This window comes from Rhineura floridana, chromosome 2, assembly GCF_030035675.1.
Source record: "Rhineura floridana isolate rRhiFlo1 chromosome 2, rRhiFlo1.hap2, whole genome shotgun sequence".
In the NCBI taxonomy this organism is placed as follows: domain Eukaryota; kingdom Metazoa; phylum Chordata; class Lepidosauria; order Squamata; family Rhineuridae; genus Rhineura; species Rhineura floridana.
Window position 1 is genome coordinate 203303540 of NC_084481.1, and position 19975 is coordinate 203323514.

At 42.5% G+C, this 19975-nt stretch overlaps 1 protein-coding gene across 5 annotated transcripts in view; it reads left to right on the forward strand.

The window, feature by feature from the left end:
• Positions 1-14014, forward strand: part of SPATA7 (spermatogenesis associated 7) — a 78122-nt gene extending 64108 nt beyond the window's left edge. For 4 of the 5 annotated variants that reach the window (XM_061613241.1, XM_061613243.1, XM_061613242.1 and 1 more), the window contains 7 exons: positions 1674-2149; positions 3552-3618; positions 5167-5231; positions 7725-7778; positions 11704-11781; positions 12407-12464; positions 13235-14014. In XM_061613241.1, coding sequence (XP_061469225.1) covers positions 1674-2149; positions 3552-3618; positions 5167-5231; positions 7725-7778; positions 11704-11781; positions 12407-12464; positions 13235-13735 — 1299 coding nt within the window. In that variant the 3' untranslated portion in view covers positions 13736-14014. The remainder of the gene's footprint in view (positions 1-1673; positions 2150-3551; positions 3619-5166; positions 5232-7724; positions 7779-11703; positions 11782-12406; positions 12465-13234) is intronic. The other variant, XM_061613245.1, reaches the window with a different exon arrangement.
• Positions 14015-19975: the final 5961 nt, after the last annotated feature.

Sequence of the window (19975 nt, forward strand, 5' to 3'; positions counted from 1 at the left end):
TGCTTCTTTTTGCTTCACAGAAAGCCATCTCCTCTCATTCTGAGTAAGGGCATCGTCAGCAATGGCAGTGCGAGGAATTGGGAGATGGGATAGTAATCCCTTCTTCCTGGTAGCACCTCCCTCAGCCTCCTTTGGCATCTGCCATATGTAGTATAGGCAGATGCCTGCCCTCGGCATGCCTGAAAGACACTCTGGTGCTTCAGCAAAGTCCTCCCCTCTCATTTGGAGCAAGGAAGAGGTGTCATCTGCAACGGCAGTGGGGAGCATCCAGCATCCAGGGAGAGAAGACTTTTAAAAATAATAATAATAATTCATTTCTTTACTGTTCTTGGCCTCCTCTGGATTACTGTGCGGCCCCCTTGGGGGTCATGGCCCCCAGGCTGGGAACCACTGCTGTGGTACATGAGACACTGATGTGCTTTGCACCCAAAGGTCTTCTGTAATAAAAGGGCATATAGGACATCAGACTACCAACTAATAAGAGTCCTAAGAAATCTGTGAAAAATGATGAAAGGAAGTTAGTAATCTGCCTGATGTTTATTCAGGCATTCAGTTTACAGATGTATTAACATCTATAATGTGATTTGCTTAGATAATTAACCCACAATTAATTGTTAATTGTTAATATTAGTATATGCAATAGTCATATGTGTGCAGCACTGTGGGGTTTTATTGTAGGGTAGCGTCCCCTACCTTGTTATTGTGTTTTATGGCCTCAAACATATCTCTCTTGTCTTGGAACCGACTGCTTTCATAAGGAGCACTTAATCAGGTTCTTGAAAGCCATAGGTGCCAAGACCAGAGAGATATTTTTGAGGCCACTAGACACATTTTAGCCAAAACAGTTTATTCTCTGGGAGCCTCACAACAATGGCAATCTAGAGGGATGATACTAAGCTGCCCATTTTTTTGTTTATTATTCAAATCTAACCCACCTTTCCACAAACCATACACAAGAGGGTTAACAAAGAATAAATACACAGTGAACAATAACAGTGCGATAAAATATGTGGCAAAACTGGGAAAAGGAGAGGGTAAAATAACCACCAGCTATTATTACTATTGCTGTTACTGTTACTTCAGTTTATATTCCATCCTTCCTCCCAAAGGAGGAGGACAACTAAGACCAATAATTGTGCAGAAGTAAGGCCAAATCAGGAGGGACGGGCGGATTAAAAGCCTGCGTTAACAGGAAAGCTTTTATTGTAGGATGGAAATCCTGTGGAAATGGCCATAGCTCAGTGGTAGAGCATCTGCTTTGCATGCACAGGATCCCAGATTCAATCCCTGGCATCTCCAGTTAGGAAAGAATACTGTCTACAAACCCTGACGATCCATTGCAAGTCAGTGTAGACAATATTGAGCTAGATGGGCCAAGGGTCTGATTCAGATTCTGCATTCTTTGTTCCTTTGGCTGGTATTGAGGGGCTGAATAGGCCTCTGTGGTTTGGACACAGTTACAGAGAGAGTCTATATTCTTTATTTAATTGCTTCAGTCTTATCAACCAGACACAGAATGTTCACTTTTACCAGCTGTCTGGGACACACCATTTATTTATTTTTCCACATGCTTTATTTGCCTAGTACTTAAAAACTGTACATTTTGATGAAATGAAGCAGCCACCGCCTTACTTTTTGTGTGTTTTGTGTGTTTTGTGTGTTTATCCCGCTAGGATACTTTAGAAGCAGAAGGCAATGTGGGGCTACCTTCCTTTGTGCCAAGTGAACAAAAGTATGCGTTGGGCCCCCAAGCAACTCCAGAGAGGCAAAGCACAGTCCTTCCTAATGCTGAAAATCCTGCCAGGAAAGATGCTCAGAAAGCCTCCAGCATCTCAGGCCCAAGCTCAAGCATCAGTACTTCAAGTCTGCAAAGACCGCACTCCAAAATTTCCTGCAGTTCTTCTTCCGATAGCATTGCAAACAAACATGCCCACAAGGCCCTGAACACTGAATCTAAAGTATGCAGTGGGGATCTGCTTGACAAGCACTCTGAACATTTTACCAATGGCCAGCAACCATTCACTCCACGCACTTTAAAATCAGATGCCAAATCCTTCCTCTCGCAATACAGATATTATATGCCGGCAAAACGGAAAATGAGGGATATTGCCAAGCAGGTGGAAGCAGAAACACAGACCGACATAAGCAGGTGAAAAACCTTCTTAAACAGGTTGTGCTCAGTCATATTGCAAATTTTCTCATGGCGAATGCTGCATCTAACTGCTAGTTCATATCTGATATCGGCTATGGAAACGTATACATCTGGTGGGGCACTTGACCTGCATGTGTCCCTGCCACCCACGATTTTAATGTTTGCACCCAGTATCCATGTGCACATCTGTTTGCATAGTGGGTAATTTCCTATGATCCTTCCACCTATGTTTTTCAAGGTGATATGATCATGGGAATGCTTTGAAGGATCCTAGGAATCAGGCCTACTCCAGCACATAAGTACAAGTGCACTTCTTTATACAGAGTTGGATCCAGACTAAGTTAGTTACACTTAGTTCCCTTTGAAATCAGTGGGACCTAAATGCGCTATTCAACAAACTCATTCTGTCAGCGCAAGGACTTTTGGCTGCATGATGGAACATAATGGAATAAGCTCATTGGGCAGTAATCAGTTATTGTGCGTGTGTGTGTGTTTTCTTATGGTGTAAAGTGCCACATACATTGATGGTGTTGCATCAAACAGTAACAAATTTCTAAAGCACTACTATACACATCCTCCATGTATTTCAACTTTTTTCATTTCTGCTAAAATTAATGGAAGATAGGCAGCAGCAGGGCTGTAGGGAATTGATGCTATTATTGAGAAATGCACGTGATATAAGGTGGATGCTCTCTTCCCTGATACATACACATATTCTCCAAATCTAATGAATTTGTGCCAATCTGAGGGGTTGTTGAATGCTGTCAGTGCTGTGAATATCAGACTGCCTTTCATAGGACCTGGCTCTTCGGACAGGCTTTTGGGGTGCATTAGGTTTTATTATTGTTGTTGAGATTTTTAATGTTCTAATATAATTATATGTTTTTATTGTGTACGTCGCCCAGAGTGGCTGGACAGCCAGCCAGATGGGCGACTAATAAATCAAATAAATAAATAAAAATAAATTACATGGTAGGTTGAGGAAAATTCATTGCATTTAATGTCACGCAAGATTATTGTGGGACAGTTACTGCCACAACCCCCCTTAAAAGGTTTAGGCCCCATATGAAGACCTCCTAACTCTGGAGGCTCCCTAGCTGAGCAAGAGCCGCTGTTAATATCATCTGGCTTTCAAATCTATATTGCAATTGCCTGCTATGCTAAAATGGATTAGCACTCATTTGAATTTCTCACCCACCGCAGTGATTATGAGTGAGGTTTGTCTTCACCATGCAAGCAATTGCATAGCTGAGATTGTCCCAGGTATCTAAAAGAATTAAAATTTCCATTAGGTTTTCTGAAAGCTGGTGTTAACATTCTCTGACATGTAAGTGCAAAAAGTAGTGTAGTTGACAGTTAACTTCAAGATATGTTTAAAAATTCTTATTAAATTTTGTAGTTTTCAAGTGGAGTCTGAACGTTCAGAAAAAAAAGATACGTCTGACTTTCAAAAGATCATAAAGGAGGTAATTCAAGGGAAATGTTTATTTGTATTTCAGTCAATAAGCCATTTTATATCATAACCTTCCTGGTGGTAGTAACATTGGAATGCATCATTATTTTAGCCCATGTGGTGTTAAACTCAATTAATGCTTATTCCTTACTATAAACATATCTAGGAACAACTCCTGATTTTGGAAGTGACAGGAATAAGCATGTGACAGACTGCTGTCCTTATTTGTACACTTTCTCATTTTTTAAAAAAATGTCTCGGGGTTGTTTTTTTAAAATACCTTTGCAGACTTGAAAGAGCATGAATGCACTTGTGTTACTTATTGTAGGCTTTTCTGTGCTTATGCCCAAAGGGGCGTTGCAAGGCAAGTAGCATAAGATATTCCAGTAAAATGTTTATAAAAATTAAAAACAATCATTCAGAATATTTGTCTTAACTGTGGAATTTTCCACACAGGGTGTTTTAAACATGGGCATCTCTCCCACATTCATAAATCATAGCATGTGAGGGAGAGAAACACATGTTTCAATGAGATGTATGATAATGTAAATGCACCAGGGAGCCAGCAGTTGGTCAGGGCAGATTTTTAAACTTTTATCTCCCATAATGTTTCATGTGTGTGCTTTTGTACACAAATCATGACTACAAGCCATGCAGTAACCCTGTTCATAGAAAATTCTAACATGGTTTTCAGCAAATGACAACATTCTCATAAGTCAGGAATGGGGAACCTGTAGCTCTCTAGATGTTGCTGGACTACAATTCCCATCATCCCTGATAACTTGCCATGCTGCCTGGGACTGATGGGAGTTAGGGTCCCACAGCATCTGGAGAATCTCAGGTTCTCTATCCCTGTCCTTGGCAGTCTGAAATTATTCTCAAATTGCCATGAGAATAATCCCTTGCATCCATCCCTCCACAAAGCCATAGGCATGAGGAGTCATCCCCATTGGCTTCTTCTCCCAAGGCCACTACTACATTCCCTCAGCCAGGCCCGCTTCCACTGTAATGGCGCAATGAAAAGTACCTGATCCTTCCCAATAATATAAGGGCTTCATGTACTTCACGTGCAGTTATCTATAGGTTTGTGTCATCTCCAGGCTCTGGCACAGAGCATACACGTGCCTCTTGCGGGAGTAGCTTGTGTACTGGAGGCGTGAAGGAGGAAAATGCTTCTGCATAAACTGTATGAGAGGTGCTGGAAGGCCTCATGTTATTATATGAATCTGCCAGACCATTGACCCATCTAGTTTAGTATTGTCTACACTGACTGGCAGCAGGTCTCCAGAGTTTCAGGCAGGGTTTTTTTCCAGCCCTACCTAGAGATGACAAAGATTGAATCTGGGACCTTCTGCTTGCAAATCAGATGCTCCTTTCCCACACCAGAAATGTCTAGGCATGTTGCATGACTCCTAGTATGGTAGCAGACCACATGCACGTGGAGGGGGACAGGATCGTGCTGCATGTCGTTAACAGAACACAGTTCCTTCCCCAACAGCTCTTCTTATTCCTGCTTTCATTTCTTCTGCACCAATAATACAGATGCTTTTCTGTGTTGCAGGTGGAAGACAATGCAGATAATAAGGCTGATGAAATGAAGTCTGTTTCCCAGTTCTCCTCACCAAGGTACATTACATTTGGGGCTGGGGGAAATACTCATGCTCTTCTCTCTCTCCAGTTTGCCTTGCTGCTGATAGTGGGCTCATTACCATACCTGTGAAATCCAGAAAGGTGGTCTTTTTGGAGATTAAGGCTGTCATGTGCTGTCTGAGCAGAAAAATGTACATTTTCTTTCAGGAAAAAAATCAGTAGCAAAACTAGTAAGGTGGTAAGCCTGTTTAAAGGGGGGTCATTTTTTTACAGCAACAGCATCTCTCTTTAATAGTAAATGATGAGAATGCAATAAATGTAATGGTTATTAGGAATAACTTTGGGGTACCAAATGGTACACCAGTGAATATTCCTGGTACGTAGTTGTTTACAAAAGATGGAAAGGAGGTTCAAGATCATTCCGGTATGGCCCAAATACTTGATGCCCCTATGTTTAATAATGGGCAAGACCGGGCTTAGGGATAGAATGAGAATATTATGGATATTAATGTGTGTGAAATTCAGAAGAGGTTTAAATGGGGTTTGTGTGCTGAATAATCTCCAGTTATATTTAAAAAGTGAACACGTATAAAAGGCTACAATCTACTGTTATTGTCCCCCCCCCCAATAATCTTGGGAACTGTCGTTTGGTGAGGGTACTGAGAATTCTGTTAGAGATTCCTAAGCATTCTGGTCTAGCAGCAATGCCAGGGGGCTGCTAGACCATAAACCCTTCTCATATGGCCTGTGTTCCTTCTCATATGTCTTGCTCCTCATATCACCAAAGAGAGTCAACATTATGGGTCTAATGAGAACAGATCTGACCTGCCAGATTAGCTAGTCCCTGCATACCTCCTCCTCTTGAATGTATTGAACTAATCTGTTCCTTTGCTGTGTTACAACACTGATCTGGCTGTGGCTTCAAATATGCAGTTAAAAAACCTCAAGATTCCTTCTTCAAAGAAAGTTGCAGATCTTCTTAGTGGCTTCTGCCTGGCATAGTTTAGATCCCTTGTAGTCCTGTCCCTCCCCTGACCCCCACCTCACTGAACATTGGGTTGTATCCAACTGAGTTCTGTTCAGAGTAGACCCATTACAATTAATGGACCTAAGTTAGTCATGTCCATTAATTTCAGTGGGTCTACTCCCATTCACACAAGGACTTCCTCTCATGCAACAACACTTCCCCTCCCTCTCCTTGCCCTCCATGCTCCCCCAATCTGCTCCAGAGGGTTGGTGGAATCCCCAGAACAGATTCTAGTGGCATACAGGGGGAGAAGAGAGGGTGGAAGTGAAGGCCTTCCACAAACTTTGTAAGGCACAACCTGTTATGTTTTTATTTTTTTCCTGATAAACCTCTTGGGTTTCCAGCCAAACTCAAACCTGCTCACATTACTGATGATTCACCTGTGCTGAGCCAAAGAAGCAGAAAAAATAAAAACACCTTGCCATATGGAAGGTGCAGCAGGCATTTGTGCAGTCAGTGCACGTTCTGTCTGCATCGAGGACAAAAACACTGGAATAAAATAGATTTAGTGGGTGGCATATTCTGCAGCATAAGAGCTGTATGATAGGCAAGCTGTAAAATCACTGAATCAAAGACCTACTTAAGAAGCATTTCCCATTAGAAATCGAGATACTGTAAATTTAAAAGCTTATAAAAGTCAATGTACTTTTCTGAGTTGAAAAGTAGCATTGTCAGAAGTGATTTTTCAAACTACCTTCTGTTATTATCATGGTGGCATTATTATGTAGGACACACCAAAGGCTATTTCTTCGATAAATTCTGTATGCCAAACTGTCTTCAATCTAAATGACCTTCAATCTAAATTTAATGCTCTGCCACTCTAGTCAGAGGCAGCATGCTTCTGAAAACCAGTTGCCGGAAGCCTCAGGAGGGGAGAGTGTTCTTGCACTCGGGTCCTGCTTGCGGGCTTCCCCCAGGCACCTGGTTGGCCACTGTGAGAACAGGATGCTGGACTAGATGGGCCACTGGCCTGATCCAGCAGGCTCTTCTTATGTTCTTATGTTCTTAAGGCCCATCAGAAGTGGCATTTCTTGGGTTATGAGACAAGAAATCCCTGAGTATTTTCTTTAACAGATGGTCTCTAGAATGTTGCCTAGCCTTCCTTTCAGTACATGTGTACATTATATAGTGAAACCAGGCTAATAGTTATTCCTTCTTCACAAGGAATTCTGGGAAATGTAATTCTGCTGGGAGGAGGCTAGTTCCTGGGATTATTTGGGGGAGCAATGACAGACTATAGCCTTTTACACATGTTCTTCTCCAGGCATAAACTAAATGTGTTGGAGGGGGACTGTGTCTCCCAGTCCCACCCCTGATATCTTTGTATTCAGCTCAGCATCTGAAAAGATGAGCCTACACATTTAACCCCCTCCAGCCATTTAGTCTACACAGAGAGGTGATAGTGAGCATAGCCCTTGTATGAAACCATGATAAGAGTGTAGTATTGAACTGCTCTCAGTGTCTGATTTCTGCTGTCCATCCCCCCTTTTCTTATGGCTTAGGGTGACTTCTCCATGTTCTGCGCAGTCCCCAACAATGAGAAGAATCCAGGCTGAGTAAGTAATGTTTTTTATGTCAACTTTACAAAACCTCAGACCCATTCAAAATGGTTAATAATAAAGGTGAAACAATAAGTGAGGGAGCTGTCCAACCACATGCTGCCTGGGGGGCATTGCTGCAGGGGGGAGACCCTGCTGGGCCCATCAAGGGAGCCAGGCTTTTCATCTGTCTCGCCTCTGCTGGGGATCCTTGTAATGAGGGCTGCTCCCTACGGATTTACTTCTTCTGCTCTCTCTGATACCTCTGCAGGGATTCCCCTTTGCCTATTGATTGATTTATTAAATTAATTTATATCCCGCCCTTCCTCCCAGGGGCATGAATGTATTTGGCATTTAATGCCTTGTCTGAAATGCTAAGATTTTGTTGCCTTACATCTTTGTAAGTTGTCTATCTTTTTGAACTTGAATTTTGCCCAAAAAGCGGCATAGAAATAGACAGTAACTATTATCAAACCGATCCATCCCTTTGTGCCAGGGATGGGGAGCCTGTGGCCCTCCAGCTGTTGTCAGACTCCAACTCCCATGAGCCCTAGGCAGCAAGGCCAGTGCTGACGGGTGATGGGAGCTGTAGTCCAGCAATATCTGGAGGGCTGCAGGTTCTCCATCCGTGCTTTATACCCATCACAAGGCAGTTATATGACCCAAGCCTCCCATTAACAGATCATTCCTTTCTTCCAGGTGCTCCTTCTTTCCTTTTCTGCCCTTCACCTTTGATGCCTCTGTGATGCACATAGCATAGAGAGCCTAGTATGAAAAGGTCAGACACGAGACACTGTAAACCGTGGCTGCCGTATCTAGTCAATAGGTTTAAACAGTGTCTACTTTTGCTCAAAAAAAGAGAGCCCTACTTACTTTCTTTCCTCCTATGCTTTTAGGGCACAGAGACATATCATATTCTGTGAGACAACCCCTCCCCCCACAAAAACCCAAACCCATAAGGTGCCATGTAAGAATACTCCAATGCCTGCATATAAGCTGTGTCAACAGATACTAGGGGTGGAAGCCAATGGGCAGCTAAGGGTGGAACAATCTGTCAGTTTTGGTTCTCTCCATTTCTCATTTTTCCAGTCTTAAATTCAGTTCACATTTCTGTAGCAATTTCCTTTTTTTTAAAAAAAAAAATCCTCAAGAAAATTCTTCAGAATATTAGTGCAAATTTATTCCAATAAACACATTTTTGTATGGAGTTTTGACTAATGTACACATTTTGCAAGCAATTTCTCCTAGTATAATGCAGTTTTGTATGTTATAACTAATGCATTGATTTTAATGCACACTTCCCTCTAATATATGCATATTCATAGTTTGCCTGGAAAACGGCATCACAAAATTCGGATAAGTACAAATGTTGAAGGATGGCTATGCTTCAGTTCTCATATTGTTTTGTAAAGTGCAAATTTGACAGATTCAGCTTCAAATGTGACCTGAATCAGGTTTATCCCCCATCCCCTACAGGCAGCCCAATATGCCAACAACTCATTGTCACAGACAGACAGACACACCTCTCTTTCTTTGAGGGAGAGAATTTGAACAATGAGGGCCGTAGCATGATTAAACTTTGGTGTGGAGCGCCCAGCTCATACAGCATCCCCTGCTCCGTTGTGGGGAGGAGGTATGCCCACCCTTTTGCCACAAGGGGAGGAATGCCACCATGGGCTAAAGCAGCCTTGTTCGACTTTGGGCCCCTAGATGTTGTTGGACTACAGTTCCCATCAATTCCGACCACTGGCCTAGGATTGATGGGGGTTGTAGTCCAGCAACATCTGAGGACCAAAGGTTGAAACTCTGGAATAGAATCGGAACTGTAATATAGATCAGTAGTTCCCAAAAAACTTTTCCTCCATGGACCACTTGAGCATTGCTGATGGTCTTGGTGGACCACTTAATGATTTTTCTGCCTACTGTAGCAGTTATAATGCCCTCTGCTAGATGCTGTGTGATTCTTAATTGTATTTTTAATGCTTCTTTTATTTCTTAGATTGTATTGTATTACATTTTGCATTCCACAGAATTCAAATTGTAATACAGTGAAATACTATATAAGAAATAAAAGACGCAATAAAAATAGAATTACCGTAAGAATCAGTATGAATGTTTAATGCGGACATGCCAGGGAGCACCTGAATGAAGCTCATGGACCACAGTGTGGACACCCCTGATGTAGATTGCCTGATTATCTCCCTCCCCTCCCCACCCCTCAGTGTTTTGGGCTGAGTCAGGAAAATGGAAAGAGGGCTGTCCTAGGCCAGCGTAGCCACCGATTTGGGGGAGACTATTTGTGTGTGTTTTTTTTTGTCTTTCAAGCCTGTTCTGTAGATAGGAAAATCATTCCCAAACTCACCTGAGCTGGAAGATGCAAAATTGGAAAGCATTCTAGTATACCTAGAAGATACTGCTGGAATGCAACAAATCCCTCTAGTATTGTAAGCACTAGCATAAATTCTGATCAGAATGCTAAGTAGCTGGAAATCTATGCAATTTCCAAAATCCATGCGATTAATGTTGGATGCAAAGGGGCATGTGCCAGAGCTATTCAAGGTGTTTGTGATGCTCAACACCCTTTACTCAAGCAACTTCTTTAGAGACGTCATTTGTTTTTATGGAAGGAAATTTAGCTGCACACATTAACAGATTTGCATGCTGATGGCTGATTGCTTCCATTAAGTGTTTGTGTACCCTCTATGTTAGTTTGCATCTGCTTGCTTGCTGCTATTTAGACATCCAAGCAATTAAATTATATTCCTGTTGATTGAAATGTTTTGTCTTGTTTCATTAAAAACTTTTTTTTAAAGGGGGGGGTAGAAATAATGTTTAGTATGTTAACAGTAAAATAGTAAGAAAAAACCATTTAAGGAAAAAGATTGTTTAAGCCTTAAGGCCCCAGATATAGGCGCACACACAGAAGTACACCTGGCACCTTCACTGTAGTTTTTGGCAAATGCTAAAAACATACCTCTTCACCCTGGCCTTTGGCACATGAGATACATGTTTTCAGGACCCACCCTATCCTATTCTTGTGAATGAAATTTATTTTAATTGCTTTTACTACTGAGTTTTAGACAGTTGCAACCCACCCTTGGACCTGTTTGTGAAGGGTGGGCAATAATAATGATGATGATAATACAGTATGTGTGCAACCTGAGACTGGGTGATTATCTACATTTTTATCAGTATTGTGATTAAAATGTGCCACAATGTATATTGTGTAGTGTGCATGCGAACTGCAATGCAGATTTTATGTTTTACTTTATTTATATCCTACCCTTCCTCCTGAAGGAGCCCAGGGCAGCAGGCACACCAGTGATGAAAATATTACCAAAAACACATTCCAGAAACAGTTAAAAACATTCTCTCAACCAGAGGTTGCCAGGAACAGTGTCCTTCGGCCATCAAATGTCTGGGTAAACAGGAATGGTTTTAAATTCCTCTTGAAAGTCAATAAAGAGGGAGAGAGATAAACCTCACTATTCCACAAACGGGATCCACCACTGAAAAGGCCCTGGCACAGGTCAGGGCCAGTCAGTCCCATTTGTATCCCACTGTTGCCAGCCCAGTGAGAAAATTCCACATTGGAGCCACTTCTGTGCACATATCTTCCATACTGGGTCAGGGCTGCTGTAGGTGGTGCCAAGGGCAAATGCACAACAGCACCAGGAGCCCCCTTCCTTGCCATGCACATGGAGCTAGGCCAGCATAGCTCTCTAGCAGCCATTACTGGTTGATAGAGGTGATAAAAACTGGTAGGAAAGAGACCATATTGAGTTCTGTTCTGTCATAAGAAGGTTACTAGCTGTCTACCTGCACTTACCGTGATGCTTAACAAATTTCTTGTGATCTCTTGCCTAGATTTATTAATAGCTAGCTTTATATCTATATAATCTGCTACTTTGAAGACTGAAAGCAGATTTTCTGTTCTCTGCAGAGAAGAAGAGCTTCTGTATTTAAATTTCATCCAGGACATAACAGATGAGATTCTCAAGCTCGGATTATTTTCCAACAGGTTGGATATATTTATTCTTTTTCTTGAATTTTAACTTCTTTCAGTGATGGCGTGCACAGTGTTATAAGTAGCTGGGAGCTGAAGAGACCTGGTCAGGTTTCTAACAAACATGAGGGTTTTTTAAAAAAACAAACAGCTAGACAAGAAGTATCCAGCACAACCTCCCACACTATTCCAAAGGATCCCCCTGCCCTCTGGAGCAGATGCAGGGCTGCAGAGAAAAGTGAGAATCAATAAAACTTGCCTCCAGTCACTAAAGCCTCTGCTGAATCAAAATGCATTCCATTAGCAAAGGGACATAACTACATACAACCCCTTGCTTTTTTACCGTAGACATTTAGTGGTGTTTTTAATTATTAACTATGTGAATAACTTGATTAACCTTTGATTAATGGTGTTTCTTTAATTGGGAATTATATGCAATATTTCATTGCTCTTTTAATGTTTTATTTTATAAGCCAAAAAATAAAGTATCTGTGGTAAAGAACAAATAAGAGAATCTAACTTTTTCTGCTTTTCCCCAGAAAACATATATAAATGTTGGAATTTCAACACTTAGGAGTTTTTAGATTGTTTCTTTCTGAAAAATGACTTAAACATTTCCAAACATTTCATTTTTTTAAAGGGCTTTGGAAAGGTTGTTTGAGCGTCACATAGAACAAAATAAGAACCATCTGGATGAGGTATGTCCTATGTGTAAAAGGCCATTTGAAAAGCCCCAGGGAGACCTGTGGCCACATTTGCACATAATGCTAAGCCATATGCTGCTGTTTAGCAAGCTATACTGTGTACTGAGTGCTCCCAGTTTGCTCCTCCCTTTGAATGAGCAGGGAAACAAACCAGAAAGAGGATACCTTAGAATGGTGTCCAAACCTGAGATCATGGTTTGTTTTGCCCTAGCAAACCATTATTCCTCAGCCAACAACGAGCCATGGCTTAAGGCTGGCTAGTGAGTGGCAAAACAAACCATGATCCCCAGGTAAGGTCTGTGGTTTACCTTCTCCAGCAAAATAGGAGCACTTGGGGCATATGTGAACAAGCATGACTTACTAACAAAACTGTACTTTATGGCTCAACATAACATGCATATGCAGCTACTGACTGCAATGAGTACTTGCTCCTGTAAATGTTTTTCTGTGTAGTAGATACATTCCCTCCCCCCTTCACTCCCCCACTCTCTCACACACACAATTCCTCACTTCATACATACATGCAATATAGACCTATTTAAGAATTTGCATTGAACTGTTCATTATACATTATAACAGGTAAAAAGCGGTTCCTTGGTTTCAGTTCCTGTTACCTGGTTCTCTGAGCTAATTTTTGAAAACAGTCAAGTTGATTAGCTTTCAGACAGTTAAAAAACAACACCATCACAGATTTTTTTTTTTTTAAAGTAAGTCTCAAATTGCTTTTACCAACTCTGGTCTTTATTTCCTCCTTTATATCTTAGACCAAAATGCGCCACCTGCTGGAGATTCTGAAAGTAGACCTGGGCTGCAGCAAAGAGGAAAAGTCTGTGGGAAGATCTGACATGTTTGATCTGCTGGGGTCTGAACCAACTGAGCACTTCCAACTTCCCAGCAACGCTCAAAGACAAAACAAGCTGGCAAAAAGTGAGGAGTTTTTAAAAGCACTGGATTTAATCACAAATGAGCCAGCTGTACCCTGTGTACGCAGGGATAAATTTGAGAAGGTGGAGGGCAACAATGAATTTTCCTCCTCCATGGTGACTGATGAAACTGCAGATACCTCATGTACATTGCCGCCAACACTCAATTCAACCACATGCGATGCTGACTTTGAAACGAGTGAATCTTTGAGGGAAGTCGATGAGCTCAAAGACAGCTTGGAAGAAGCCCTTCCCATCTCCACGGACAATGCACAGGAGCAAACAACTAGCAGCAAAACACCAAGCCAGGCAGCACACCCAGCCAGCAGTGCAGAGATCTGAACTTTGCAAATTAAAATAAAATGCTACCAAATCATCCTTTTTTTTAAAAAAAATCTTCTTTTGGAGGCACTTGCAGCCTCATCTAAAAGGGGGTCCAAATATTATGAATCAGGCTTTCGTGAACTGAGTACTAACATACACTGCAGTGGGCAAAAGACATGCAATGTAACGCAGTGATATTAGCTGCTGAAAACTCTGTAGAGCTTTTATATATCTATATTTTAGAGGCAGGTGTGATTTATTTATAAGATTTATTTATAATAAATGGGTACAACATTTGCAATAGTGAAATACAGAGTCTTTGAATTAATGTGCCTGCACAATTTAGTCTTTTCTTAACACGTGCCCTGACCCCAGTAATTCCTTATGGTTGTATGCAATCCACTGCATACATAGAGCTTTCTGTACCAGGGTTGCCACAGGTCCCAGGCAATGGTCTGAAGGCACATGAGGCCAGCACCCTGCTAAAGCTAAGCAGGGTCAGGTCTGGTTAGTGCCTGGATGAGAGACCACCTGGGAACCATATGTAAGCCACCTTGGGTTTCTATCATGAACAGAAAGGCGGTGTATAAATGTAATAAATAAATAAATAAATTTATTAGTGACTGCAGTGCCCAAACAAATGAGTGATACTGTCAGTTTTTAAAACATGCATCAGCTGATGAGAGGGGCTGATTCCAGGCATTCCTTTCCACCACCCAGCAGCAGGTGATCAGTATTATGACAGTGTTATCCATCTGTCTGGTGGGACAGATCCTTTCAGGCAGCAACGGGACAGCCCACTGCTGCATGTATAATCAGGGCATAAACAATACCACTAACTCAGGATGGTGAATATACTTGTAGATTGATCCAGGCTCTAGTCAGGGGCCAGGAAATGTGTTTTACTGCAGCCATTCACAAAGTACTCCAGCTCTAGCAGAAAGTTGCCACCATCCAGCAGCGAGGGCTTCATAGTCACAGAACATGTGCATTGAACAAATAGGTGGGGCTTCTCCATCAAGTGGGTTTTGTGTGCCACCAGGTGTCCACTGGCAGGAATTGCAGTTAATTTCTGAGGGGAGTAGGTTGCTTCGGTCACATGAACCCTCAGTTCATTTCCTGCCTTGTTGTCCAGGCAGTTGCTTTTTTCCTTAGCTCCAATCATCCTTTTTCCTCAGTCTTTCTTTCTGGCTTTTGTGTAACTTCCTTTGTGTTACCTTGATTTTGACGAGTTTTCTGAATTTTTCCCTTCTGTTTTTCTCCACAGCCTCTCTATTTTCTCTGTCTTCTCTCCTCCCACCCTTGGGTGGTGGGGGGTTAGTTTTACTTCAGCCTTCAGGGTCTTCTCATCACCTGCTTGTGTTTTTTTAAACTGTTCCATTTTCTCTCTACTGTGAACTTTCTTCCTCCTTCCCTGTCCCCTGCTTGGGTTGTTTGGGGCAGGAGTGGTTATGTTGGGCTGAATTAGAGCCTGCTGTTTGGTGCTGTGCTTGGGGTTTTTTCCCTTCATTTTCAATCTCCTCTGTACTCCACTGCAGCATGTATGCATGAGTTGAGCAAAATGGCAGCCGCCACCTCTTCAGTGGTTAGAGCTCAGACTGCTGGATCTCCAAACCAGTCTTTTGCAGCAATGGGCTCAGGCTCTGCCTGCATAGCTCCTTTTTTTTTTTTTTACAACAGCACTTACCCTTGACTGAGCTGGTCCCAATGGAAGAGGCAGAAGGGAGGCCAGCCTCATGGAAGGCGCTTAAAAAGACTAAGCATACATCTGCTTCTCTCCCCTCAGTCACAGAACATCCCAAAAAGAAAATGGCCACCATTTTGAACCCGAGTGTTACTGTGGCAAAGAAAAAGGTGGCCTCTGTTTTGGTCTTCAGCTGCTCAGACACACACACCCTTCACTCTCCAAGTAACAGGCCGTGTGCCACAGCCTTTTTTGGATGATGACTGCGATGCCCCTGTATTTTTATGACTGTAAATATGGTAAGTGCAGGTTTATTAAGGTATATATGGTAAGTGGATTGAGTTAGAGGGAGGAGTACATGGGTTAGGATGCTGGAGAATGCTGTATGATGATTGGCTGAGCGTTTGAATGGCTGAAGGTATGAGAGGATGACAGTTGGTTCTGTTTTGTGGGGGAGTTGTGGGTGGTTGGTTGTGGAGTGTGGATTGGAGTTGGTTGTGGGTTGGATTATATTTGGCTGGTATTTAGGCAGAATATATAAGACTGGAAACATAAAGAGTGACACTAAATGAAACCATACGCTTGCTGAACATTCCTAAAGTAATCTTGTTATTTCCTGGTGTTATCAAATAAATACTTTCATTGGTTTACCAAAAACCTGATCCTTGGCTGGGGGGATTCACAGACCACAAGGGAGGGCAGGGTAATTACCAAGGCTGGCGGGAAACAGTATGAAATGTTGGCAGCGGTGAAGAGATAGTGTATCATCAAGTATCCAGGGCAACCCAGGGCTATATGCTTTATAGACAAAGATACAGGGGGGTTGTGGACAGTAAGGGCACCCAGACACAAAGTAACAAGCCATAGGGAGACTAAGGCGAAGTCTCTAGCAGTATTGTTTACAGGGAGTGACTGGTGGTGCTGCCTAGCAGCGGGATCTTGTGAGATCTGTGCTAGTGTGAGCTAAAGAAAAATAAAAACTACGTTTCTCCCCGGTGGGAGCCACGGGTGGGAGCCTGACAAGTGATGCCAGTGGGAGGAACATTACAATGACCAACTGGGAAGGCACACTGTTATTGAGCTGTTTGATTCTCCTTTGGGCTGTGAGGAAGAATTCTATTATTTTGATGTCTGTGCATCAAAAGGCATGGTTTATGGGGAAAGCCCTGATCAAGCACACAGAAAGACTAGAGCTGCTTTCTCTTTTCCGCCTTGAGCAATCTGACAGGCATGCAGTGGAGCTATTGTCAGAAGATGTACACAACAGCAATTATATGGAGCCAATTTCTTCAGTTTCATCTTGTAGTTAAGAGTTTACTGGATTCCCAGTCTCTACTATTAAAAATCAGCAGCAGGAGTCAGCCTCTCAAAGGGCAGAAAGCTATTACTCCAGTCTACTATAACGTGGGCGTTTCCATTATGTCCCATTCTGGGCAGCCTGTCCCTTCATTATCAGGGCAGCCCTTTGGTTCAGTACAGCATTAGATCAGCTGGAGTCTGATGTGGTTTGGAGTGTTGGTTCTGAAAGTAGAAAGAAACAGAAATAGGCTTTAATAGATTGCTTTTCAGGTAGAACATTGGCTACACGTTTTGTAAGGCCATGGCAGTCCTAGATCTCAATGCCCCAGGTGCAAAGCCCACCTCTTCTACTGCACAGGGTGTTGGCTGTTATTGAAACAACTTTTGGCGAGGGGTATTTCTGTTCCTCCTCTACTGCAGAAGCTAGTCAGGTCAGAGTGGGATATGCCCTTGCAGAGCAGGCAGTTGGTAGCATGTGCTAATGAGTGTCTTGTGTCGTAGACTGCCTTGATGGCTATCATTAATTCCCTGTACCTGCGTTCCTTAGCTGAATAAAAAGGGTACTGGTGGATGAAGTGGCAGTTACAGGTACTCTGGGAGAAAGTGACCACACCATACTTGAATTATTGATTTTAAGAGAAGCAAAAGGTGAGAGTAGCTATATGTGCACCCTGGACTTCAGGAAAGCTGATTTTAATAAACTCAGAACAATTGTACGTGCGGTTCCATGGCAAGCCACCCTAATGAGAAAAGGAGTCCAAGATGGGTGGGAGTTTCTAAAGGAAATTCTAAAAGTGCAATGGCAAGCAATTCCAATAAGAAAAAAGTGGGGAAACAGCAGAAGAAGCCAATGTGGCTTCACAAAAAGCTTAGAGATGACCTGAAAACAAAAAAGGACACATACAGGAAGTGGAAAGAAGGCCAGGCCACAAAGGAAGAGTTACAGGCAGGTATCACGGAATTGCAGGGATGGAGTCAGGAAGGCTAAAGCTGAGAATGAGCTGAGGCTAGCGAGGGATGCTAAAAGCAACAAAAAATCTTTCTTTAGGTATGTCCATAGTAAAAGACAGAGAAAAGAAATGGTGGCACAGCTACTTAATGAGGATGGCAAAATGATAACAGATGACAAAGAAAAGGCAGAAGTGCTCAATTCCTACTTTGGCTCAGTCTTCTCCCCAAAAAGAGTCTATCACCCTCCTGGGAAACATGAAGTAGAAGTGGAAAAACTCTGGACCACTTAGGCCTTCTGAACAGCTGCAGTCGTTAATAACTGAATGAGTAAATAATTAGATTAATATTATGAATTCTTGAGGAGTTTGAAGAGTCCCTTAGTGGATGACCTTATAGTTATCCTGCTGGGTAAACATAAATAAAATAAAATAAAATTAGGATGAGTTTGTATTTTCAAGTTTGATGATGCTTCAGCCTTTTCTCTTCCAATGGCATAGCTGCTGTTCTTTTTACCAGGGTTTTAGTTTCTTAGCTAAAGGAACTCCTGGAATGTGGTAGCGGTTCATTTAATACCCACCCTTCACCAGCAGATCCTTGGTCGGCTTACAATGGTTTAAAATTCGATATGAACATAGTTAAAACAAATTAACCTCTGGGCGGGGCTGGTGCCAGAGGGTGGCCAGGTGGGGCCCTGGCTGAGGGCCCTTCCTTAGGGTAGGTGGGTAACACTCCCTTCCACAAGGATGACACTGCTGTGGATCACAAGAGAGAGCTCCCAGGCACACCCACCCACTGCCATGCAGGCCCACAACGCTTGCCTGCATGCCCCACATACCTCTCCCTTGATGTAAATGCTGGTCGTGCTGCGGGTGCAAGTTTGTCATCAATCAAGATGGCGGCTGAGGTTTCCCTAAGGGGCTGGTGCCCCTGCCGCCATCTTGGTTGATGGCAGGGATGTGCACGTGTAGCACGCACGTGTGCCATCAACCAAGTTGGCGGCGGAGGCATCAGCCTCTTAGGGAAGCTTTGACCACCATCATGGTTGATGGCAGGCATGCGAGGGCAGCATTCACCAAGGGAAAGGTAGGTAGGTAGAGTGTGCATGCGTGTGCTGGGGCCCCAGCATGCCTGGCGCCCTGCCTCTGGGACTTCTTAGGACAATTTCTGTAAGTCGGCCATGGTTTACACACATTGGTAGAATTGTACTGAGATGATATTCTGCTTCTCAACCTACATCTAGGTAGCACAGTAGCAAAAGAAATGTATGCTTTAAATGTAAGCTAATTTGACTTTATTCCTTTCTGTGACAGGTAGTCCCTCTGGATGGTTTTGAAGGTGTTGTCAATAGATTTGAAAGACACGTAGATGCTTTTTTCTATATTCCCTAATTAAATGGAAGGAAGGCTTCTAGGCCTTCTGTTACTCCTTTCTGTTCATTTAAACTACAGCTTAAGTTTAAGATTGCTGACACTCTGCAGGTTCTCATAACATGGCAATATTCTGTGATTGCCTGGAGATTTGCAAAGTTTCACTTAGCTAGAGCAGCCTCCTTCTCTGGCTGCTTTTGAAGCATTCAGAGGGTTGGGTTGCCTAAATTCTCTGGTGTTCATTAATGATATTAAACAGATACGTTTATCCCAATATTTTGGTTGTTGTACAGGTACTTAGACAAAAAATGTTATTGGGAATTTATTTGAGCGGATATATTACCTCAGCATTCTGGTTGTTGCACAGGTACTTAGACAGAAAATGTTTTGGGGTATTTATTTCCTTTTCCTCATTGTTTAAGTATGTACATAAGAACATAGGAACATAAAAAGAGCCTGCCGGCTCAGGCCACTAGCCTATCTATTCCAATGTCTTGTTCTCATAGTGTCCAGTCAGATGCCTATGGAAAGCCCACAAGCTGGACCTGAGCCCAACACCACTCTCCTCTCCTGCTGTTTCCAGTAATTGGTATTCGGAAGCATACTACCTCCGTTTATGGAGTCAGAGCATAATCATGTCTAGTAGCCACTGATATCCTCCCTGAATTTGTCTAATTCTCTTTTAAAGCCATCCAAGTTGATGGCCATCACTGCCATGTAACTGCATGGAAGCTTTAAGACAATAGTAAAGGCTATCAAGCAAGGGAAGTCCCTAGCTTTTGAGATTTCCATGGAAGTGTATTGTCTTTCTCCTTCTGCCAGAAGCTCCACAGGGAATTCTGATTGGCTTTTGAAGGCAATTTCTACTGAAACATTCCCTTCATTCAAGGATTCATCAAGTTCAACTTTCAGAGTTTTCTGCCAACTCTCTTCTATTTAATTCAAACCTCCATACGT